The sequence below is a fragment of the Piliocolobus tephrosceles genome, chromosome 8 (assembly GCF_002776525.5).
Source record: "Piliocolobus tephrosceles isolate RC106 chromosome 8, ASM277652v3, whole genome shotgun sequence".
Lineage (NCBI taxonomy): Eukaryota > Metazoa > Chordata > Mammalia > Primates > Cercopithecidae > Piliocolobus > Piliocolobus tephrosceles.
This window is the reverse complement of record NC_045441.1, coordinates 105,540,012-105,565,735: the sequence shown is the minus strand read 5'-3', so window position 1 is coordinate 105,565,735 and position 25,724 is coordinate 105,540,012. Positions and strand designations below refer to the sequence as shown.

The 25,724-nt window shown below is 35.8% G+C and overlaps 1 protein-coding gene across 1 annotated transcript in view; it reads left to right on the top strand.

Moving 5' to 3' along the window:
• The first annotated feature begins 8,273 nt into the window (after window positions 1–8,273).
• The window catches only part of BMT2 (base methyltransferase of 25S rRNA 2 homolog), a 111,227-nt gene continuing 93,776 nt past the window's right edge, over window positions 8,274–25,724 (top strand). The window contains exons 1-2 of the mRNA XM_023228212.2: window positions 8,274–8,587; window positions 24,871–25,012. Coding sequence (XP_023083980.1) covers window positions 8,428–8,587; window positions 24,871–25,012 — 302 coding nt within the window. The 5' untranslated portion in view covers window positions 8,274–8,427. The remainder of the gene's footprint in view (window positions 8,588–24,870; window positions 25,013–25,724) is intronic.

Below are 25,724 nucleotides of genomic sequence, written 5' to 3'. Positions count from 1 at the left end.
TAAGTAGGAGCTAAACTGTGAGAATGCAAAGGCTTAAAATGATATCATGGGCTTTGGAGACTTGCGGGGAAGGATGGGAGGGGGGTGAGAGATAAAAGACTACACATTGGGTACGGTGTACACTGCTCAGGTGACAGGTGCACCAAAATCTCAGAAATCACCACTAAAGAGCCTATCACTGTAACCAAAAACCACCTGTTCACCAAAAGCTACTGAAATTTTAAAAAGAGATAAAATAAAAATGCATAGTTTAGAAATGTAGATAGCATTCATATGGTTCAAAACTCCAAAATTATAAAAGAATACAGAGTATCCCTCCCACTCTTGCCTCCCAGGAACCCAGTTCTCATCCTCCATGATCTTCACATTAAAGGCTTCCTCATTCATTTTCATAACCCTGGATACAGGACCATAAAATGGCCTGTGGGAATGTTCTATAATTTATTTAATCAGTGTCTTAGTGAGGGACATTTAGATTACTTCCAATTCTTTGCCACTACAAAAATTCCACAATAAATAACCGTATACAATCAAATTTCCTACATGTGTATACATAGCTGAAGAATAGATTCTTTAAAATGGGATTGACAACTCAAAGGGTATAGATACTTATACTTTTGATAGTTATTGCCAAATTACCATGCAAGGGTAACAGAAAAATTTATATTCTCAATTTTTAGACCTCTGTAAATTTCATAGATGCAAAATGTCATTGGAGTGCAGTTTTTTATTTCTCTTACTATGAATGAGGTGAGTATATTTTGATATATTTTAGAACAATTTATATTTCTTTGTATGAACTACTTAAATGTTCTTACTTTTGTGTCTTCATTTGTACCTCAGTTTCCTCATAGGGTTGTTGTAAAGATAAAATAATTCATATGCAGAAATATCAAGAACAGTGCCTAGAACATAATAAGCACCATGTAAGTGTTTACTCTTATTGCTATCATCATCATTTGTTCATATCCTTTACCAATTTTTCTACTGGGTTGTTGATCTGTCTTCCTGTTTTTTGTAGAAATTACTGAAATGTAACAAGGGTGGCCACATATCACACATCTCAGTTTGTCTGAGAAAGTCCCAATGTATGCCTATTGTCTTAGCATAATAATTAATAATGCCCCTGTACACTTTCAAATGGTAGTGAATTGAAAGATATGGTCACTTTCAAATGGTAGTGATTTGAATGAGGTAAAGTAAATTAAAACTGCATCTGGAATCAAAAAAAAACACAAATACATAGAAACAGAGAGTAGAATGGTATCTACTAGAGGTGGGGGTTGGGGACACACAAAGGGGATGGAGAAATGGAGATAAAAGGGTACAAAGTTGTAGTTGTATATAGGATGAATAAGTCTAGAGAGTAAGATTAAAGATCTAATGCATAGCATGAGGACTACAGTTAATAGTATTGCATTGCATGCTGGAAATTTGCTGAGAGAATAGATTTCAAGTGCTTTTACCACACACACAAAGACGGAAAGGTAACTATGTGAGAAGATGTGTATATTAATTTGCTTGACTGCAGTAACCATTCCACTGTGTATATCAAAACATCATGTGGTCAGGAACAACAACTCAACCCTATAATCCCATTGCTTTAGGGAAGGCAAGGCAGGGAGGATCCCTTGAGACCAGAAGTTCAAGACCAGCCTGGGCAACATAAAGAGACCCCCATCTCTAAAAAAGAAAAAATATTAATTAGCCAGGTATAGTGGCATGCACCTGTGGTCCTAGCTACTCAAGAGGCTGAGGGAAGAGGATCACTTCAGCCCAGGAGTTTGAGGTTACAGTGAGCTATGATTGCGCTACTACACTCCAGCCTGGGCAACACATTAACGCCCTATCTCTAAAAAGAAACTTTTTTTAAAAAATAATTAAATATATATAATTTTTAAAAAAGAAATATCATGTTTATTAAAATATTATGGTAGTAAATTTTGATCTGGCTTTTCATGAAACATTTATTCTAATTATCTTACAAAAAATTTTGGGGAGAGATAACAGTCAACTTTAGGAATTATATGGTGATTACTTCATACTTTGACAAATAAAACCTTGTAATTTCAGAGCTAATATGGGAATATGTTCTACCTTCAGGAAAAGAAAAATAATGGGAAGTCAGTGACAAACTATTAAAATATAAAGAGAGACTGGTGTACATTTAATAAAAGAAGTGTAAATTTGGCTTCCTGCATTTAGAAAACTTTCACTTTTTCTGGCCCCTTAGAAACAATTAACGTCTATACCATTTATTCACATTTGCACTTTTTTAACTTTTTGAAACACTTTCAGTCCATAATTTATTTTTATTCACACAACTTTGTGAGGTAGGAATGGTAAGTTGTCATCATCTGACAGCTGAGGAAACCAAGGAACCTAGCAGATAGCAGATCACTTCCAGTCACAGAGAAAGCTAGCGAACACTGCTTCCTGATTACCTAATTCTCTTCCAGAATGTCTCAGCACTAGCCACCTCTGTGCAATAAAAAAATACAACTCGCCACTGCATTCCAGCCTGGGCGACAGAGCGAGACTCCATCTCAAAAAAAAAAAAAATAGAACTCGCTTCAGCTAGTTCAAATAGAAAAGGCATCCCAGATCTCCACAAGGACCAGAGAGGCAGACTTGGAGACTACGCAGCCCAGATCCCCACACAAGTTGACCCAGCAACTACTCTGGGAAAGACCCATTGCCCCTATTATTTGGCTTATAAAGCAAATGTTAGACACTGGAAGGTAGACCCTCAGGCTTGGTGATCCTAAAAGAACTACACCTCCACTCTCCCTCAACAGGCCGAAAGATTCCCTGTAGCTTCTACTTCATCATTTTGCTCTCTTCCAAATAGATACTTCATTCAGAGACTATGATTAGCAGAGTCTAGGTCACTTCTCTGAGCCCCCATTCAGAATGTAAGAAATCTCCCAAGGTAAAAATGATGTTTGAAAGGACTGAGTAGCCTCAAAATAGCAAGGTACATCTCATAAAGCTTTCTCAAAATCAATGTGAGTCATAGAATTACTGGTTTGGGGACTGAAAGGGATCTTTCCAATTGCCAGTATTTTATAAATTTTAGGCCATGATTCATTAGAGGGCCATAAAATCAACATAGTGCACCCTATAGTTTTAAAAAATGAAAAATAGAATGGAAAATACCACCATGCACTGCATTAGTGAAGATAAGTATTGCTTGGTGAAACTTTTGTCCTCATTATCTATGTGGGTATACATTTATATTTGTATATTTAGTATACGTCTAAGTATATTTAGTATATATCTAAGTGTCCTGTGCCCCCAGGTAAAATGTATTCCTTACTAGAGTCACGGTAAAAAAAAAAAAAAAAAAAAAATTGAAAAACACTAGTCAAATCCAACCTCTTCATTTTACATTTGATAGAGGATAAAAAAGGCTTAGAGAACCTTGCTCTGTTGGTTAATGCAAAGCTGGAATTAGGACACAGAAAATTTTAGTCCTACATTTCATTGTAAGGACATTATCTATCACTTAGAAGAAGCGTACTTCTTTTTTATGTAAATCTATTCCTACGTTAGCCCTGTTATGATTATCAAATATATTTCATTAATCAGTATATCGCAAAATAGTATGTTTTACAATTGTATTTTGAGGTAAGCCTTAATTAATGATTGTCACTTGGTTAATACCAGTCTATTAACTTTTGAACGATAACAAATCTGTGTGTTATTTTGAAAACTTTTAATGTTCACAGTTAAATTATGAATTGCAGGGAAGTCATTGACACAATAAAGATAAACATTTTTAAGGAAAATAACTCTATTTTTAATAAATAGGATTTTTAAGTTGTAATCTGCCATATTGAATAGAAATATATCACTAAAAATATTTTTCTTGTTAGTTCTCCACTGTTTGTTTCTATCAAAACATTAAATATGGAATTTTCCAAAGAAAGTTTCTATGATCTGAAATAAAATATGAAAAACAAAAGGCTTAACAGTTTCTCAATAATGTGCTCAATTAATGATACATCTACTTTTTAAAATTCTGAATATAACAAATCATTTAAACTTCATGGATATTTTTATATCCATGGGTAAGAATTTTGCAAATAGTGGTAAATATTTTGAAAATAACATAGATTTTACTTTTCCAGTCCTCATTTTAACTGAATTCCTAAACATTCTATTTCTAAATAGTCATGAACCACGTATTTGTCCAGCTTGGAATACAGCCGTATCTTCAATAATAAAGCTGATCAAGTCTTTTTGCACAACTGACATACACTGTTGTTTTAACATTTTTATGTTTTAGAAACAGAAGTTTAATATTAATACTTTTATTTTGCAACATTAAAATCTGTTTTTATGATTTTTATAATAAAGAGGGCCAAAGCAAAGTAGATAATACCAAGTCACTGAAGAATAAAAATAAATAATGCTTTAGATCATTCAAAGAAGCCCAGTTTCTTTTTAATTTTTTTCTTTTTTTTTGTTTGAGACAGGGTCTCACTCTGTCACCCAGACTGGAGTACAGCGGCACAATCATGGTTCACTGCAGCCTCAACCTTCTGGTCTCAAGTGATACTCCCACCTCAGGCTCCCAAGTAGCTGGAACTACAGTTGTGCACCACAACACCCTGCTAATTTTTGTATTTTATGTAGAGATAGGGTTTCGCTCTGTTGCCCAGGCTGGTCTTGAACTTCTGGGCTCAAGTGATCCTCCCAACTCAGCCTCCCAAAGTGCCTGGATTACAGGTGTTAGTCACCACATTTGGCCAAGAACCCCAATTTCTATTACGTAACCTTCTCTCTTCTACAGGAATACTCAAGAGAATCAGAATGAAATGTTCAACACTTTCACAAAGTACACCCAGAATCTACTGGTTAACTCAGTGCCTCATCCCAGATTTTGATATGGATTTTTAAGTTTACTTTTCATCACCCATTAATTTTTTCAAACTCCCACTGAGAATAGAACATATTTTATTATTGCAATATGTTGACCCTTTACATCCTTTCTAGGAATATGTGTTACTTATAAAAATGTAACTGTAAACAAAGATGACAAGGTATTTTTCTCACCAAAAACATTTTTTCTGTACTGAGTGGTTCTTGAACACAGGAAGCTTACCAAATGTGAAAGGAATTAGGTGCGGAAGCCAGTTAGGTAAGGCAAAGAATGAGGATGAGAAATTTACTTATCAGGGGTTTAGAGCAGTCATTAGAAAAGCCTCTTCTTCCCAGACTGGTTTGTCCTGCTCAGTGAAGAGTGTTTTATTCCAATATCCTCTTTCCCTAACAGGCATTTAAAATAATGAGAGAATTTTTTAAAAACAAGATATTTACAGTAAATAAAAACCTGTCACCACACGGGGGGAAAGTTGCTGACATTTTCCTGGGCATAGGATATGCTCATTGAATATTGCACCAAGCCTGCTCCCTTCAGTGAATCCATTTTATCAGCAATTAGGACAGTTGTTTCCCTTAAATGGAGAATTCCATTACGATTCCTCAGCAACCTTAACAGATAGAAAGCTTTTTGTAATATTACTAACTACACAGGAGGAAAGTAGTTATAAACTCCCTTTTCTACTGTAGTGGATAGTCAGTTGAAAAAAATTGCCTTAAAATGTTTCTCAGGACATGTTGGCCTATACCTCATTTGAATTCATGCGTCTTTAAAATAAAATCTGTGCCTAGTGTGGTGGCTTACCCCTGTAATCCCAGCACTTTGGGAGGCTGAGGTGGGTGGATCACCTGAGGTCGGGAGTTTGAGACCGGCCTGACCAACATGGAGAAATCCCGTCTCTATTATAAATACAGAATTAGCCAGGCATGGTGGTACATGCCTGTAATCCCAGCTACTTGGGAGGTTGAGGCAGGAGAATCGTTTGAACCGAGGAGGTAGAGGTTGCAGTGAGCCGAGAATGCGCCACTGCACTCCAGCCTGGGCAACAAGAGCAAAACTCCATCTCAAAATAAAATAAAATAAAATAAAATCTGGCTGTCCAGTTGTTATTTCTTCAGTTGCTTCTCAAAAAGTGAGAAGTCAAAAAGTAATTTTAAAAGGTAGGACTCTTCAATCTGCTTGAACAATGACAACTAGATAGTCTTAAATAAGTTCCTTTTATTTATTTTTACATTAGTATTTTAAGTTAAATATTATACCTATAAGAATAGCTAGTTATGAAACAGCAGGAAATTCCACATATTTATTAAAAATAGACATATTTTAAAAATCTCATTAATGACTTTGTAAATTGTAATATCTACCGTTGGTAAGGGTGCAATGAAATAAACATCCACAGGTACTACTGGACGTGGCATAGACTGCTACTATCATTCAGAAAAGGCAATTTCACAATATACATCAAAACCCTAACATGTCTGACCCTTTGCTTTAGAAAATGAACTTTTAGGAGACTGATGGAATGTATAATTAAAGAAATGGACAAACACTTGTGTGCAAATGTGTTTGTCATGACATTATTTGTAATACAGAAAAGCTGGAGAAAACATAAATATACAATAACTGGGAATTGGTTAATGAAATAGTAGGCTGTTCATACAATAGATTGTCACATAGGCATCAAGAAATATCCCGTTTGAAATCAGTATATACAAAGAAAAAATGTTAACAGTTGCTATCTCTCAGTCCAGATGACTTATTTTCTTTACTCTTTTCTGTATTTTCCAAATTTCCTTCAGTGAACATCTCCATTTAAGAGGACTTAAAAGTTCATTTGCTAGTAGTATGCTGAAAAGTTCTTTATTTTTAAGAAAAAAAAAAAACTAGTTCTGCACAAGTGAAATTTAATGCTATTTTTACTATCATTGTATCTTTCGAATATTTGCACCATTATTTGCCTTCCATATAAATTAAAATATGGAAAGAGCCAAAAGAGATATGTCATTCAAGCTCCCCTTTCTTCCCAAATGAAATTCCCCCAAATAAGACCACCACATTCCCAATTTATTAGGCACTTCCGTGTAACTTCTCTTCATAATAATGAGTTCTTTTGAAGTTTATATGTCCCTGTCTCTGTGTTTGACCTGTCTCTTCACTGTGCTGGAGGGGCACATCTTCCGCCTTTAAATTCCATCAATCTCCCTTCACCTCGCGCTTCTCCTGCGTCCTAGATAGTGTATATAATTCCTTGCTCTTCATCGTATTCAATATAAAGAAGATAGCATATAAAAGTTACATAATGCAAGCTTTATTCGTTAAAAAATCATCAAAATGTTCCCATTGCAATCATTTCCGTAGACTGTCACGTAACCAACACCTGCAATGGGGAAGTGGTCCACAATCCAACACAATTCATTAGGGGCTCTCAAGTCTATTGAATCTCTGACACTCCAGCAGTCTCGGTACCACTTCAGGAGCCAATGCAGTCTACCTCTCTCCGGAGAGCAGTATTCCACCTTAATGGGACAGAAGTCAACAATCACGTTCCCCAAGAGGAGGAAAAGAAGTAGCGGAGGGTGAACAGGTTGCCAAACCCACTTAGATACACTGCGCATAGGCTAATTCTCCAAATTAAAGGGCAGGAGGTCACCTGAGCCTACCATAAAAGCTCAGCGTGCTGAGGAGAATAAGGTCAGGGCAGGCTGCTTCTTAACACCGTGGTCACTACAGAAGTTCTTGAGGGCATCTGCTGTGAGTTTTCCATCGTTACTTGTTGCTCTCCTGCATCTCCTGTTGCTTTTCTTGGCCCTCTCCGTTTCGCATTTTCTATGTCCTTTGCCCAGCAGCAGTACTGCAGGCATTAACCATTGTCGACCTGAGAATTAAATTAGCATTTGGTAGCCAGACCTCTCTCCTTTAGCCTTAGAAAGCTTATGTGCTTGAGTTCCCTGAAGTGTAACGTCATCTCACAGCGCACGTAACTAAAGGGAACCTACAAGTGACAAGGTGCAGCGGAGGTTCAAGCAGAGTACCCTGGCCGCATCGCAACTGATTATAAAGCGTAGGGGGTGGAAATAATGGAAGACATCAGAAAGCCGGGCGGTAAAAAAGCCCAAACTAAGCAAACTGAGACGCGCACGCGCGTTGCTCACTGCTCGTCTCCCGAGGCCGGGCCACAGCGCCTGCGCACAGAATCCGGCGAGGGTCGGGGGAGAGATGAGCAATCAGCCCTAGTGCTCCCACTGCCTCCGCCTCCCTAACCCCGCAAGCTCCGCCTCCTCCAGCTGCTCGCCTTCCCAAACAACCGGGTTCGCCGCCGGCGCTTTCTGCCCATTGGCCCTTAACCTTTTCCGTTTCCGCCCAGCCCTCAAAATCCACCAATCAGCTTGCACTTTTGGGTGAGGTTCCACCTCCAAAGCTGTCGCTCCGGCTCCTCTGCCTCCTCCGGCTGCTGCCTCCGCTGCTCCCTCCTCCTACCCCACCTCCTCTATCAGGGGAGCGTCTGCGGGGACTTGAGGGGCGGCGGCGGCGGCTGCGATATGGAGCTAGGGGCCGGAGGCCGAAGTACTGCTCGTGGGCAAAGGGCCGGGCCCCCGAACACTCCGCCGCCCCGGGAGCAGGAGCGGAAACTGGAACAGGAGAAGCTCTCCGGTGTGGTGAAAAGCGTCCACCGGCGGCTCCGCAAGAAGTACCGAGAAGGTAAACAGCGCGCCGAGCGAGGGGGAAAGGGGAGGCCTCATCAACCCCAACCCCTTGTCACCTCTTCCCTCCTCCAAAGAGGCCACCATTAAAACCTAAAGGATCTGCACGTTCCCCAAGCCGCTGCTGCTCTCCCGGGCCTGGTCTGAGCCCCCTAGTCCGCATCAGACGCGCTCCTCCCCGCCCCCTTTTCTTCGAGGGCCCTTCGGGAGAGTTCTAGGCCTGTAAAGGAATTGAGTCCCTACCCCCTCCAAGCCCCTGTCCCCAGCCAGGGTGCTGAGGTTGTTGTCACGATACACACAAACACATACACGCTCACGGAGGACGTGGGGGTCGCTTTTTCCAAGAGACGCCGAGGTAAAACAAGACAGGTCAAATCCCTTTGTAAAAGATGGAAAGAAACCTGAGTTGTCCCTCCTTTACGCTTGACCTGCCAGCTGTCCATTTGCTTCCTCATCAGACCCCCTTCCTAGTACTTCATTCCTACAACCATGCAGAGCCTTCCTCGCGTTGGTTTCCAGGGCTGCGAAGTCAGCAGGCCTTTGAGCTGACTGGACTTAACATTGTTAAAAGGGGGACGGGCTACACCCGTGGCCCCCCTCCCGTTTCTTAAATACTTGGTCTTACTGTTTATTTAGACGGGTGAGGAAGAGATCTGGACAGGTTCTGAAAATACCGTTTAGATTGGAAGCCCCCTGAAGACACGTGCCGATGAAGCCCACCCTTCGGCTTCCATGGATGGGGTTCCGGTGAGAACCTCCTCTATGGAAGCTCATAGAGGAAGAAGCCTTAGTGGCTTTTGCCTGTACCTGAAGAGTGTTTATAGTTGGAGTCTACAGTTATCCTTGATATCTTTAAATATAGGCTTTTGTACACAGCTATTTTATAAGATTTTGACAGTGAAAATTCTGTGTTTTCAATAGGCTCAGGACAGAGACTTCTCCTAAGTACCGAAATGAAGAAAGCTTTCCACTGGTTCTCATTTTAGCTTAATTGCAAACTGAAAAGTCAGCAGTCTTCTGGTGTTAGTCTTATACTTAGTTAATAATTTAGGATTAGAAGGAAAATTATGGCAGTGAAGGAACACAGACGAGTGAGATCATGTTACTGTTGATTTTTACACACGTTTCAGCTACTCTAGAAAGTTAAAACTAAGTATTCTTTGTTCTTTTGAATGTAGTTGATATGTTTCGTTTTTCAAACTTTAAAGGTTTCTTTTCTTAGCAAATCAAGCTTAGCTTTTAATAGAGGCTGCTTAAATAATCATCCCCAAATGCGGCTTGTAGTTATTGTTTAACAGATAGCAATAGAAAGAGTCTTATCAGACCTACTTAAAAGGTTGAAATATGTTTTTTGAAAGAATGCTACCCAAACCCACAATTTAGTCAATAAAATGAGTAGTTACCATAGCAACAACTGCATCATTCTTGATATTCAAAGAATGCTCTTACATAATGGCATTCACTGTAGATTTTATGTTATTTGGAGAAATTAGGAAATAAATGGACACACTTTCCTGCAATTTGTCCTGCTATTTTGTACAAATTTAAGTGCATCTTTTTAAAGAGAGAAATGACTAGCATAAAATTCCATTTCTATTTTTACCTTTTAATAATTTCATTATTCATTTATTCATAAATGAATAAGTTCCACTCAAATTAACACACTAATGTGTCATCTCTTCAAGTGCTGTTTATATGTGCTTAGTTCCCACATGTTTAAACATGTTTTAAGCCTGAATATTAACCACAGGAACCCTTGTTTATAATGAGAATTGGAAGTTACCAGATCTAGAATAGATACATGGAGTTCGTAAGTGAATGATCTAGTATGCTTCTGGGGAGTTAATGTCCTGGCAGTTTAAACATTTGAATGAGACTATTCTTTAGGCGTTTTAATACCCTGAATTTCACTAGTGATCTAGACTTCTCTAGGCTTTGCGCGAATGATATACAAAGCCCCATCAGTGAATTAGCAGAATAGGTGATCCTAATGAGCATGTTCCTTCTGCCTTTATTTCTGACATACAGGCTAAATATTAGTGGTAAAAAAGCCATCTGTGAAAAACACTGCGCACATAATAATACTAAGGAAATAATTTTTAGTGTTTTACTTTGAGGACTTAGTATCGTGCTAATGGTCCCCAATCTGTAAACATATTTTACAAGTTCATTTGCAAGTCAGCGGTTATCGTAATGTGAAGCGTGCTTAAGTGCTAGATCAGTCTGCAGAGGCCTATTGAATGAGTAACATACCTGAACTATAGCACCAATAACTATGGAAACTGTACTCCTTTTATCACAATTTCTCTACCAGCAAATGCAGTGAAAATTCCAGCTTAGGATCTTGGAGTTTTAGACTAGAAGGAACCTCTTAGCATTTAGCAATGATTCCCAAACATGGCAGATCAGCAGATTCAACTGGGTGCCTCTTAAAAAATTCCTGTATTCTACCTCAGATCTATAGTTTAAGATCTCTATTATTAGGAACTAGAAATTGCCAGCCAGATTTTAGAGTGGTGATCTAATAGTTTCTTCATTTTACAGATAAGTGAGCTGAGTCCTAAAAAGATTAAAATAACTTTCTTGATGCTTTGGTAGTTCATTGTTAATACTATACATATTTTCTGGGAATAATATAAGTTTCCCACCCCCAACTCCAAACCTAGTGTTAGTGACTCCAAATGTTAGAATAGGAGGGAAAATGGGAAGCAGGAAGTGGTCCTAGAATTTGCATTAGGGGAAAAGATATAAATTGATGGGAATGGATGATCCATAGGCTAGGTATGATTAGCTGAGCTGGGGCTATATGAGAGGAGGGTTTTCTGGGGAGAGATGGCAGGGAAGGAAGTAAGTTAAGAGTGGAGTAAGGAGGCAAAACAATCATTGAATATTAAGGACAGGAGCGAGAACTAGATAACGACTGGGAGGTTGGAGAACAGAGCCTTCTTTTCCCTTATCGCTATTAGTGGAATTGAAAATAAAACAGGAAAAAGAATGAAAATAACTTTTGTTGTTCTTTTTTGCTGTGATAAGAAAAGATTTTTTTCCACTGTTCTCCATCCGTTTGCCCAACTGATGCTAGTTGATGATGATGAACAGGCTTGGGTTGGGGAAGGATGGACAGGGTTGTAAAGAGTAGCAGGTAGGCTTAATGCACTCTTTTCGTTTACCACTCTTGCACTCCCCACTTTACGGCCTGCCCTGTGTCACCACTTAAGAGACTCTGTGCCAGTTTGTCTAAAGGTAAAGTGAGAACTAGAGATAAAGGTGTGTTCCAGGCAGCACTCGTATCTGAAGCAGTTACTAAAATGAAATGATAGGCAGATGCCTAGCAGTGGTGATGCGAAGGAGTATTTCTGGTGTCTGCCATTGATAGTTAAGAGTCAGTCTTTTAAATTGAGGTTATATAAATGGAAATATGCTTGCACATATAGGTGTTTTCTGTCTTTGCCATACATAATTTTTAAAATTTGACCTCCATGTAAACCAAAAATATTTTAAATGTAAAAGAGTTATAGACAGCCTTTTAATAAAAAACTAGTTTTGCTTTTCAAACAGGGACTTCATTATTTAATCAGATGAGCCTGACAAATATGTATCAAATCAAGAACTGAAGTAGAGCCACGTGTGTTTTTGGTTGTCTTTGTAGGATTTTTTTCCATAATTGTATTCACATGAACCCGTTCCTGTAATGATTGCTTTTATGCCTGGCATTTCTCTTTCTAAACTTAAAGCATTCATGTAAAAATTCCAAGAAAATGTAAAAGTCTGCAGTTGTCAGGAGTAAAAGTACACTTTTAATTCCATTTCATTTTAATTTTTTAACCTATCTTATTAATATCTTTGGGACATTTTATCAAATTACTCAATTCCTTAATTTACTTGTTCTGCATACCAAACAGATTTAAAACAGTTTATCACATAAACACCTGCAGCTTATAAATCACAAAAAAAATAAAAGTATGTACTAAACGGTTAAAACGGGTATTCTTAAGGTCATGGAATTAGGGGGTGATCTTAACAGGTGAATTAGAATAGCAGTGTAGGATAAGCTGAAAAATATATTTGTGATTGACTATTCTGCAGCAAACACTTAAAATGAAAATTGTGGGGGAAGGGGAAACACCTTTGTATTAGAATAATTTTAAACCAAAAAGTCTAAAAATAAGAGAATGAATGTAATGTTGGTGTTTTTCCAGAAACAAAATTTTAAATTTGTTTTAAAAATTAGAATGAGACTCCTTTTAATTGAACTTTTCTTATTTCTTTTTTTCCTCAGTGGACTTTAAACATAGCTGCTTTAAAATTTTGACCAACTCCAAGACCTTAAGAAACTTTGAACAGATTCTTTTCTCAAGTGAAGTTTTGCTGTTTTCTTTTTATGTTGTTCTTATACTTATTCTGATACAGAATCAGAAAGCTTTTTGTGATAGAATATTTGCCTGATCAGTGGAATAAATAAGGTGAAGATTGTCCGCGGAAGGTCCTGTTAAGTTTGCACTAGGAGGGTTTGAACTGCCATTCCCAGTAGAAGAAAAAATAATGAAGAGTTCAGTAATCAGTAATACTAAAAGATAAAGGGACCATTTATATAGTCAGTTCAGTGAAGTACATGTAGGTATACAATGTACATTAGTATTTAGCTGTTTGATTTTGTTATTATTAGTGTTCTTTGTAACAGGTTATCGTTTTAGGGGCTTTTTGCAGTTGAAAAGATACACTAGAAATCAAAAGCATTGGTGCAGATTCCTTGTTTAATGGAAAATAAACCCACAAACATAGCAATTCTTAGCCTTGGTTCCACATCAGTGTCATCTTTGGAACTTTGTGAAACACAGACATCTGTATATTTAAAAGCTCCCAGAGTACACAGTGGACAAAGAGGTTGAGAAACACAGCTATTGTAGTAGGAGGAATCTGGGAGAAAGGAGGCTTTTATACTAACCTGATCTAAAGTTAACAATAGCTTAAATAACAGTAGTGATGATGAAAATAGAAGAAGACAGACTTTGAAGATCAGAATAGGCAGTTTTAGTGAAAATAAAAAAGGGTCAAAGATGATGCCAATATTTCTTTCCTGGGAAAATGTAGATAGCTATTAGCATATGCTTTGGAAATGGTAGGGGTTGGGGAGCAAGAGGAACAGGGTAGTCAGGCAGGTTGGCTTGTTATAGGGGTAATGGTAATGATTTAGTTTGCAATGTATCCTTTGCAAGTTTAGGATTTGGAAGCCCTCTGTGGAGGTTGAAGCTTTGAGGCAAGTAAACTGCACAGTGGGGTTATAATATAGAACTGAGGACAGATCCTTGGAAGACACCAGTAATTAAGAGTTTGGAAGAAGAAAGTGGAACCATCACAGAACACAGGGAATACTCCAGGGATCAGATGTCTGCTGTGCTGGCTACCAACACAGTAGTAGAACTATATCTGCCGCCATTTATGCATCATTTACAGTAGAGTGAAGGTGATCATAGTAACAGCCTAAAGTCCTCAAGAAAAGGTAAAATAATGTTTACTATAATATTGCTTAAGAAAATGTTGATTTGCTTTGATTTTCAAAGAGTCCCAGTCTTTCAGAATCAAATCAGTATTTTCAGTTGGTTTTGGTGCATTTGTTTTCTTTAATAAGTATATTATCATGTTTGCAGCTTTAGAGCATCTAAGGCAATGGTTCTTAAAATGTTAGTGGACTCCAGAATCCTCCAGTGAACTTTTAAAAATGCTGATTCTTAGGTCCCCAGAAAGCAATTTGGTGGATCTGAGATTTGGGGCCCAGGAATCTGCATATTTAATGTCCCTCATGTGATTCTAATTCAGGTGATTATTAGAACACTTTCTGAGAAAACACTGAACTAAGATTTTTTTGTTGCAAAGAAAAGCAGGGTACTTTACTAAAGGATATGCTTGTCCTGGGAGTTCAAATTGTTTTTCACATTCATTCCTTACTCATGTGTGCTTATGAAATACTTATTTCTGTCATAAAAATACAGTATACAGAGTAAAACATCAGTTGAGATAACTGAATGAGTTAATGATTTTTCAATAAGAGGGTAGTCTCGCTACACCTCTGTGTGAAGAGCTACTTGTTTTTAAGGCGCACATCAAGAAGTTATCTTTAAATTTCTGCATTGATAGTTTTGACACATTTTTATATTAGTTTTCCGTCTTTCGGTAGCCATTTCTATACTGTCTAAATAAGTCAGGCACATTTGTCATATATTTCCTGTTGTAATCATCTCTTCTTGCAGTATTCTTGTAAATTTACTAGAGCAATCTAATACATTGTCCACATTTGACAATTAAGTTGAGACTTTCCTGTTTTATCATACAGTACTTTCGGAGCTCCTGTTTTTACTAGTCCTGGCTAATTAGCAAAAGCAACAGGATCCCTACCCTCTTCAAGTAATGAAAATAATAGTAGAGGCGTTAACTATAGCTACTCTGTCTTTATGTCTTCAGGGTAGTATTGGGCATTATCCCTGCCCCTCTTCCTTCCGCACCAATTCAAGTAAAATTTTCTCAAATGTTCATCTTTAAATCAGAAGTAATAACGTACTGGAAGTTTAGCAGCATAATGTTTTCAACTTTAAATGTAGAGGATTGTGGCTTAGAGTCAGATCTTCAGGCCTCTTTTGAAATGACCTCTTCGTGGTTGGTCTTTTAGGCCTGTTTATTATAGTGTAAACTCTTGAAACAAAGATCTGGGTTTTTATTAATCATCACAACCCCATCCCCACAAACACAGTTGTGTACAGCACCTAGCACAGAATCCTACATAAGGTCCCTACATAAGTACCCCTCTTACCTTGTGCTTCCATAGCATGATTGTGCCTACCTTTATGGTGTTAATAACTTACCAGTTCATTTGTCTATCTGCTAAACTTAGTTCCTTGAGTAAAACTCTGCTTTTTATCTCTGTAGCTGTAGTACACAGCACCAGGCCTTGTAGATTTAAGGCACACACACAAAAGAAGCTAATACAATATTTCCAGACAGTTGAGTTTTATCTTTTTATATTCATAAGTTTAAAAATTTTACTTGTGGATACCCGTCTTTTCTAATTTATGCTCATGTCTTCTTAAATTGAGTATATTAGATTAATTTTACCCTTTTTTAAATAGTCCAAGTTATTCTGAATAGCATTCTATTTTTCTATAAATATAATGGTAAATATATCCTTACAGTCATTATGGTATCATTATTTGTTCTCATAAGGATGTTGTAGTGGGTATAATGTATGTCTCTCTGTATGTTGGTAATAAAAATGGGAATAGTGAGCTGGGCACGGTGGCTCATGCCTGTAATCCCAGACTTTGGGAGACTGAGGTGGGTAGATCACGAGGTCAAGAGAGAATGAGACCATCCTGGCTAACATGGTGAAACCCTGTCTCAACTAAAAATACAAAAAATTAGCTAGGTGTGGTGGCACGTGCCCATAGTCCCAGCTACTTGGGAGGCAGAGGTAGGAGAATCTCCTGAACCTGGAAGGCGGAGGATGCAGTGAGCCGAGATCATACCACTGCACTCCAGGGGTGACAGAACGAGACTCCATTCTGAAAAAAGAAAAAAAAAGTAATAGTTTTGTGTATTTATTTATATTTACAGATAAAAATTTTGCAACCCCAGTATATCAGTCTCTTAAATTTGAAGTGAAATTTATACTGATTGTAAAATCTAACATCTGACAACCACTAAACTATACTGATTTATTGTGCTTTAAGTGTAGATACACTAATACCCATTGCTGTGGTTATTTTAGAATAGATAGTTAATCTTCATACATTTAGAGCAGCATGTGAGTATCTATTTCCATTTATATAGAAATTAGGATAAGACTTTTTAATTGAACATATGAAAATCAAGTTCCAAAAGGCTGTTCATAAATCCTTTTGTTTGAAAGTTGAACTAAGCAAGTGCTCTGTGTGGTCCTAGACCCATCTGTGAAGTTCACTTTCACAAGGGAATAACATGTTGGTGACATGGGTTATGTTTTTTCTTGATTTTTTTCCATCTCCCTTATAGGATGTGTTCAGAGACTTGCATTTTGGAGTATTTTTATCATTGATATGTTTATAGTAAAAGGCTATTCCAAGAACAGAAGATATACCGTGAGCCAGTGTTTGTACATATTAAGTTTAATCCATACATTGTTTTGTTTTTGTTTTTTTAATTAAATTGGACTCTTAAGGTTGTCCCAACCCCCTTGCTCTCTATATTATTTTGCCACGCTTTTAAACTCACAACCTTGCTATACACCATTGGTTTTAAGCCATAGCTACCCGTTGGATTCATCTGGGGAATGTTAAAATAAATGACCAGTTGCCACTCCAGACCAGTTAAATGAAACTTCTGGGTGATTCCAATGTGCAACCAGAATTGGCAGCCAGAGTTGAGAACCACTGCCAGAAATCTAACAAATAATGCAGTTGCACAGACTAAATAACTGCATTTGACTGACAAAAGACCATTTGTTTGTGGTTAGTAGAGTCTGTGTACTTTCCTCTATTGCAAAGTTTTGCTCATATCCATAAAAGTTCATGAATTAAAAACTTATGAAGAGAAGCAGAGTTTGTGGTTAGGAGCATGACTTTAGCTTTTGACTACCAGGTTTGTTGTGTAACCTTGGAAAAGTTACTTAATTGCTGTACTTCAGTTTCCTCATCTATAAAGTAAAATATATGTCTCAATGGATTGGTATTATAATTAAATGAGTTAATATTTGAAAAGCACTTAAAACAGCATTTGGCACATAGGAAACACACTAAGCTTGTAAAATGCAGAAATTTAAAAATAACAGCTCTTTTGTCTGTAGCTATACTGCTTCAATGCATTTAAGGACTATGACATTAAAGATTGAATGACTCCTGTAATTTTTACCTAGACTGTTCTGTAGTTTTCTCAGTATTAAAATGACTGTCTTTTTCTTTTTTTTTTTTTTTTTTTTTTGTCCCTTTTGCTGTTTGTGTTTCTAAGTTTTTATATGAAAAGTCCCACATTTTTAGCATGTCAGATTATTGGTGGTATTTTCTTCCCACATAAGAGAAGTGACTATTCATAACATGTTGGCTATAAGATGCAGGTTTTCAAACTTTGTGTTTTCTGGTTACTTTTTGGTTCTTAATTACCAAACACCTTGGATGTTTTTTATCCCACTTTTAGATGTGTCACTGTATCAGGTGCTCAAGTGCTGAGAAGACTGGTCTGTGTATGGCTTAACTATGTGAGACAATCTGAATTCCGAACATTTTGTTTTAATGCCTTGAAATGGTAGCTGAACTTGTTTGCACTTAGTCATGATTTTCTTTGCTTACCTTGTGTTAGAGAAAATGACCGTTAAAGGTACTTTGAACTTGAATTTGGTAGTCTGGTCATCTACAGATAAGGCATCTTAGGTCCCATATTTGGCAATATGCCTAAGTCAGAATCAAATAAATTGTTCTGAATTTCTAAAAGTTTAAGGCTTTTGATACTCTTTTTTTTTTTTTTTTTTGCTTTTTTAGAGAATTTGATGGCCCTCAAATTTAATGAAATATAATTTTAATTTTGTAACATATACCATGCTTGTGGCACATCATTTTAAAAATTTTTATTGAGGTATGATTCATGTACAGTAAAGTATGTCTATTTAAAGTATATAATTCCATAAGTTTTGACAATGCATGCATCTCTGTAAAACCATTACCACAATAAGGTATAAAACATTTTCGTCACTGCCAAAATTTCCTCATACTTCTTTGCAATCAGTCTCTCTCTATACTCTCAGTCCCACATGTCTTTTCACTATAGATTCACCTCCGTTTATTTTCATTTCTTAGCTATTGTGAGTAATGCTGCAATGAGTATAGGATTGCAAATATCTCTTTGACATACTGATTTCATTTCCTTTGGATAAATACCCAGAAGTGGGACTGCTGAATCATATAGTAGTTTTAGGAACCTCTATACTGTTTTGGCTGTACTAATTTACATACCCAACGTAAGTATACAGGATTCACTTTTCTTCACATCCTCTCCAACCCTTGTTATCTCTGGTCTTTTTGACAATAGCCATCCTAACAGATGGGAGTAGTATCTCATTCTGGTTTTAATTTGCATTTTCCTGATGATTAGTTATGTTAAGCACCCTTTTATATACCCATTGGCCGTTTTTTGTGTTGTCTTTCAAAACATATCTATTCAGGTCATTGCCCATTTTTTTGTCAGATTATTTGTTTTTTTGCTATTCAGTTGTATGAGTTTTTTTTTTATCTTTTGGATATTAACCCCTTATCAGGTATATGGTCTGTAAATATATTCTTATCTTAAAATGGCATTACATATACATTTGCTAACTTTTTTATTTTCTGTGCTTTGTATGTTTTAAAAAGGAGAATTAGGATAGAATTATTGAGAAAAAATAATATTTTTATATACATCAAGTATATAAAAATCAAGTGGTTCTGGCATGTAAAAATGCATGAACCTTAGCACCACCTATTCTTTTTTTTCACATATAAGTAATTATGTATTTGGTAGTGTTACTGTTCATTTCTCCTTGAGCTAATAAATTTTTCAAAAAGATCTGTTTACTGTTATTAAAGAACTTAATGGATATGACTGGACTGTCAGCTACAGGTTTTTCTTTTGACAGTAACACAAAATGGAAAAGCCTTTTTTTATAAACTTAAAACAATGGTCTCTAGAAAAATGACGTTGAATTTATTGCTTTTCTGACCTTGGAACTCTTACTTTGAAAACAGTAACTATTTTGAAAAATTTAAATTGTGCTTTTGAGTCACTGCTACTTGCTGACAGCCATCAACTGTAGTTTGAATTTTATCTTAGAAACTAATTTGATTTGTTTATACTTTTGGCATTTATTTTTTGAGCATGATGAAAATTTAAATATTTTGTCCTCCATTGACTGAGCACCCTAATTAACTTCTCTAATTTATACAAATTATAAATCAAAAGTAGTCTTTGCTTTTCCATTTATACTTTCTATTGGGAAAATCACACCTGGTTTTAATAGACAATATGTATAAATGAGTGACAAAGTACGATAAGGATGGCAAGTGGGGGAGGTGTAAGATGATAAAGTGGGAGGCAGATAAACCCTCTTGAAGAAAATATGAATTCAGTTACATTTTGAAGGAAAAAAGTGCTGTAGCAGATGGCAGGAGAGAGGTTAATTCAGAAAGAAAGAATAGTATTAACTCTAAATAAATAGTTTAGGGATTCCATTGGTTCACTTGAGTTTGAAACTGTTTTAGAGCTGCACTTCTGGATGTTATGTAGAGCAAAGATACTTTTAAATTCATTTCCTTCTACTTGTTTTTTTACAAAGGCAGTTGCAGTGTAATAATATCTTAATCACAAAGTTATTAAAAATGGAACCCTTTTTAAATTAATGAATGTGCTATTCTTTCCTAGTTGTCGCTGTCTTTTTATTAGTAGCTCTTAATTTATTTTTTACTTGTGACATATGTTTTTGAAGGTGAGTTTAGTCAATGCAGTAATTATGGTATTATCTTGATATAAGATTCAGAATAATTTGGTTCATTGATTATATTGAACTTGATTTGGCAACTTTAAGTTGGCATCACTCATGTTTAAAATTATGAATTTGTTTTTTAAATGGGTGTTTAAAAAAATTTAAATGTTATGGGATAACAATAAATAGAAGTCATGTTAATGTGACCGTTTTCTAGAATTTTGTAAGACAATTTAAGCTGTAGAATGTGTATTTTTAAATTGTGCTTTCTAGAAATAATTTGTGAATTCCCTGTAGTTAGTCAAAGTAAAATGTATGTACTCCATTGCAGATTTTGTTCTCCACGCCTCCCTTTCCCCTTGTACCTATCTGTCTTTTTCTCTTTCTCTCACTTTTACTTTAAAACACATGTATTTTTTTCTAGAATGCTTATAAGAAATTGGTAAGAAAATGGGTTATTAATCACAGCAATTTTGAGTCATTCACAGATGCCATTATATTAAAATAAATCACAAGGCTAATTATTAATTCATTGAGAGTTCTGATTGAACTTGAAGACCTAAATGTTTCTTATACTATGTTGACTAGACCTTTCATGCAAACTTCAAGAAGTTGTAGCTCCTGATTTACCTTTTAATAATGAAAAAATATTGTCCTTTTAAATAGTATATCTTTTAATTATTGGTTGACCTAATAACCAAGTGATAACAAATCTGTAAAATTGAGTTTTAATATTTACATATGTAGTTTGAGTTGGTAGAGGAGTTTTAAATATGTATACTGGGCACTGGTGGACCCTAATTTTTTTGGATTTTAGAACCTGAATCATAGATTACTTTGAAAAACTTTGCTCAAAATTGAAATACCATTATTTTAAATACTATAAAAACAAAAAATGGGCTATTATGAAAATGCTTATCTCATTCTGTTTTAATAATTTCATTTATTTTTAAAATTACCTTAAGCTTTCAGAGGTATTTTGGGAAGTGGAATTTTCTCATAACTAAAGGCCAGCTTTTTTTTTATGTTCAGTTTTGTAACCACCAGACCTTTAACAAAATGTGTACACAGTAGTCAGAGTTTGAAACATTTTTGTTTTATAAATAATATGAAATAAAAGTTTTGGGTCCAGGATACCCTACATAGGATATAGGGAACATATCAGGTTCATATCTCTTTTATAGCATTTACCACATTTTCTTTACATGTCTTCTCCCCTTTTTTTTTGATACCAATGCCTGCTCATTAACTTTAATTATTTTCTGTAGCATTTAATATAGAGTATTTTTTAAAGAAAATCTGTTCAAAGAAGGAAAAGTATATACAATTGCATCATCTACTGTCAGTTATATATTTAAGTATACTTCACTTTATGAATCACATCAGTTTTCAGTGTCAACACACTTTGTGAGAGTCTGCAGACTCTTCAGTGTTAATGAAAACATTAAACTGAAGTTGTCTGTGGTTCGTCTGAGTTGCATTAGCCTACCAAGTTTGAATTCTTCCTTAGAACTTCAGTTAGGTAGATAGCCATAAAATTTCATAAAGTGGTATTTCAGAGAATTGTGTTGAGTGTGAAAAACTCGAGGTCTTCTAAAAAGTTGTAGGGTAGTAGGTTTCTGTATATTTTCAGTTCTTTGCATCTTTTAGCTAGTAGAATAATTATAGAGTAAATTGAGTTTCAAAGTATATAGTGACATGGCAGGGACTCTTAAGAATTTGTAACACTTTTGTTGCCTCACATTGCACACCCTTTGTCCTCACCTATGGTAGATAGACACTTTGAGTTCAGAGTCAACAGCCCTTACATAGACCCACTTTAAATGAGTGCTGCTTTTTGTGTTCTGCCTTTCTCCCACACTGCTGGAGCCCACTGAGATTGTCCCCTTATTCAGTGGCTAAATGCAGACTAGCAGTGCAGATTGTTAATAATTCTCAGTTAATAGGGGATAAGAACTTAGAGATAAATGGCGTGGCCTCCCATTCTTTAGGTGCACAATTCTGGACACATTCAGTATGCTTTTCAGTTTGCCAATAGCAGCAAACTCAGTAATGCATCCTTGTATTAGTTTTTTCTCCTTCCCATCTTTCTGTCTACTTCCTCACTCATATTTCCTAGGATTCTCACCCAAATAAACTACATGGACCCAGTTCTTTGTCTTAAGTTGTACTTTTTTTTTTTTTTTTTTTTTTTGTGATACAGAGTTTAGCTCTTGTCGCCCAGGTTGGAGTACAATGGTGTGATCTCGGCTTACTGCAACCTCTGCCTCCCAGGTTCAAGCAATTCTCCTGCCTCAGCCTCCCGAATAGTTGGGATTACAGGCATGCACCACCACACCCGGCTAATTTTGTGTTTTTTAGTAGAGGCAGGGTTTTACCATGTTTGTCAGGCTGGTCTCAAACTCCTGACCTCAGGTAAGCTTCCCACCTTGGCCTCCCAAAGTGCTGGGATTACAGGCGTGAGCCACCACACCCAGCCAAGTTGTACATTCTGTAGACTCCAAGAAGTCTTGCGGAAAGGAAAAGAAAATGTGTTTGTGTTAAGCATAGCTTTTCCCAGGTATATGTTATCATAGAATTTTTGTTTGAATGACTCCTATTAACAGCACATGTAATACATTTATGTATTTATTTATAATGTGTATATTCTATAGGACAGTGAAACTTAAAAGTTCGAAAAAATGCCTTCTAGACTTAACGATCCATATAATTATTGTATAATTAAAATTATACAATACCTTAATGAATGATTTAGTTTCAAATTTGGTGGATAAAGTCGGAAATAGTGTTGTGAACCATCATGGGTTTATGAGTGTCATTAATTAAAATATTGTTTCAGACACCTCACTTTCTGAAGTTCTATTTAGAGACTTGATAAATACTACGTCTGAAAGATGTCGCTAAAACTGAGGAAAGCAGTAGTGTGTTTAGATTAATATTCCAATACAGCAGGCAGACCCTTAAACTGTTTCTTAAATAAACTTTGGTATGTGGTATTCTCACAGGAGCATTTGTGTATATCTTCTACTTGAACAGTGAATCTGCCTCAAACTTTACCCTTCTTTCTTTTTCCTTGGACTTGTGTTTTATTAATAGTTATTTTATCACATAAGGTCATTTTAAAATGAAACTGCTGGAAAATAACATTAATAGGAATTCAGGTCAAACTGCTAAAAAAAGAACATTGGCCATTATATTAAAATAAATCATAATTTATTACGATTTAACATGATTGAACTTGAATACCTAAACATTTCTAAAACTGAGGAATTTTTATTTGAGAATTTAGAAAACTTGTGCCTGCCTTTTTTAAGTTAATAGTTATTGCCAGTCTGATATGTAACAAATTGAGAGTCTAGTCGCTACCCAAATGTTAGTGATTAATGGAAGTATTTGTATACGAGTACATAGCCCCGTCAAAAATAATTCTCTCAGGTTTAAAATCAGTATTCAGACCAAGACTCAGACTGATGTATAGCCATCTTAACAATGTGTGAGAGGGTTTGTTTGTATCCTTACTCTTCTTTCTTGATCAAATTAGAGGGCTAATAGTTTGGTTTTCAACTCAGTACTTATTAGACTAGACCCTAAAATACCCAGTAAATGGGATTAATTGAAAGTTTTTTCAAATTTGAATAGTTAAGTATTTATTATTACATTTGAACTATTTTAATTCCTTTTCTGTTTAAAAAAAAAAAAACTTTCAGTGTAAGAATTCAATAATCTTAAGTGGAGGAAGAATTTTAGTATAATTATCTCCCACATTTGGCTGTTCTATTTATAGTTTTAAGTTTATTCTGTCCCCAAATAATGGCCTACATTTCATTATGGGGCATGAGAACCTAACTTCTATGTCCAAGGATGGTGAATGAAACTACCCTGATAAATTTTGTTTACTCTTTTACCATTACACTTGCATTAATGTCCTTTATTTAGTGATAACATTTTCCTACCTTTATCAGTCATCACAGTGATGTGTCCAATTTCATATTGTGATGACTGATTTAATTTTATTTTAAAAAATGTAGTAGCTGAATGGATAATATAGTCAGCTTATGGTTTTTATATAGGACATTTTTTAAGGCTTACAAACTTTGGAGAGGCTTCCAGAGTAATTTCCTTCAAGGCAATTTTTGACATTTTTGACCTAGAATCACAAATTTTTAAATTACTTTATGCCTAGAGCAAGTCCAAGTGTGTAAATAGAAATATTTACTTGATTGCTTAATTTACATTGTCATCTTACCTACCAACCCCTTTTTAATAAATGTAGAAATACAAGAAGATAACAGTCAATAGAAACACAAGAAAATAACAGTCAAGAAGCAGGTTTACGTGTTCGTACTCAGCTCCTGCAAGGTCATATTGCCCAACAGTGACAGGAAAATTAATTCTTGAGTACTCAGCTGTAATTGTTTCTTACCAGCATGTCTTTGGATTATTAACTGATAACTCATATACAGAATATCTGCTTATATTTTGTCAGTTTTTCCAGCTTCACAAATCTGTTATCAATCATTCATTTATTTATTAAATAATAATAATTAAAATGATGCATCCCTTTACATAAAAGAACTTTTATTTAAACATTTTTATTGTTATGTAAATATATATTTTTATTTAAGTATTATTTATACAATATTTAAACATGTAAACATTTAAACATTTTAAATGTTTAAAATTTTATGAAGTTTTACTTTATAATTTTGTTTATATTTATCTTTAAATAATTTCGGATTGTGCTGAAACTTATTTCAAGAGTCTGACATGTTTCATGTAAACTTAATTCCTTTATCTGTTTGTTTTAGTGGGAGATTTTGATAAGATCTGGCGAGAACACTGTGAGGATGAAGAAACTCTTTGTGAATATGCTGTTGCAATGAAAAATTTGGCAGATAATCATTGGGCAAAAACTTGTGAGGGTGAAGGTCGTATTGAGTGGTGTTGCAGGTAAGTACTTTTATGAATTAACATTTTTGGTTTCTAATGTATTGTTGTAACTTTTTTTTTTTTTTTTGAGACGGAGTCTTACTCTGTCACCCAGGCTGGGGTGCGTGGCATTATCTCAGCTCACTGCCACCTGCACCTACCGGGTTCAAGCAAATCTTCTGCCACAGCCTGCAGAGTAGCTGGGATTATAGGTGCCCACCACCGCGCCCGGCTAACTTTTGTATTTTTAGTAGAGATGGGGTTTCACCATCTTGGCCAGGCTGGTCTCAAACTCCTGACCTCGTGACCTGCCCGCCTGGGCCTCCCAAAGTGCTGACATTACAGACGTGAGCCACCGCACCTGGCGGAAACTCTTAAATCTAAGTGATGCTGTGTATAATTCATAGTACCAAAATAGAATACCAGAAATACTATGAAAGAGATCCTGTCTTTTAAAACAACTTTTCTCCCTTTTGCTTCACTTTCCCTATGTCTATTTCATTCACCTTTTTAAATAAAAATGTTTTTGGCACATTTGTTCTAACTTCTGAAAAATATGGCTTTAAATGCATTTAATACATACAATACATTTAAATACAATGATTTAATACTTGACTCCTTAATAAGTTATGGTATAAAACTTTCTTTAGATAATTATATTTAGATTCAAGTAAAAGTTCTATAAAGTCTTAAAACATCTTAAAATGTTTATATCTTGAATTTCTGATGTATG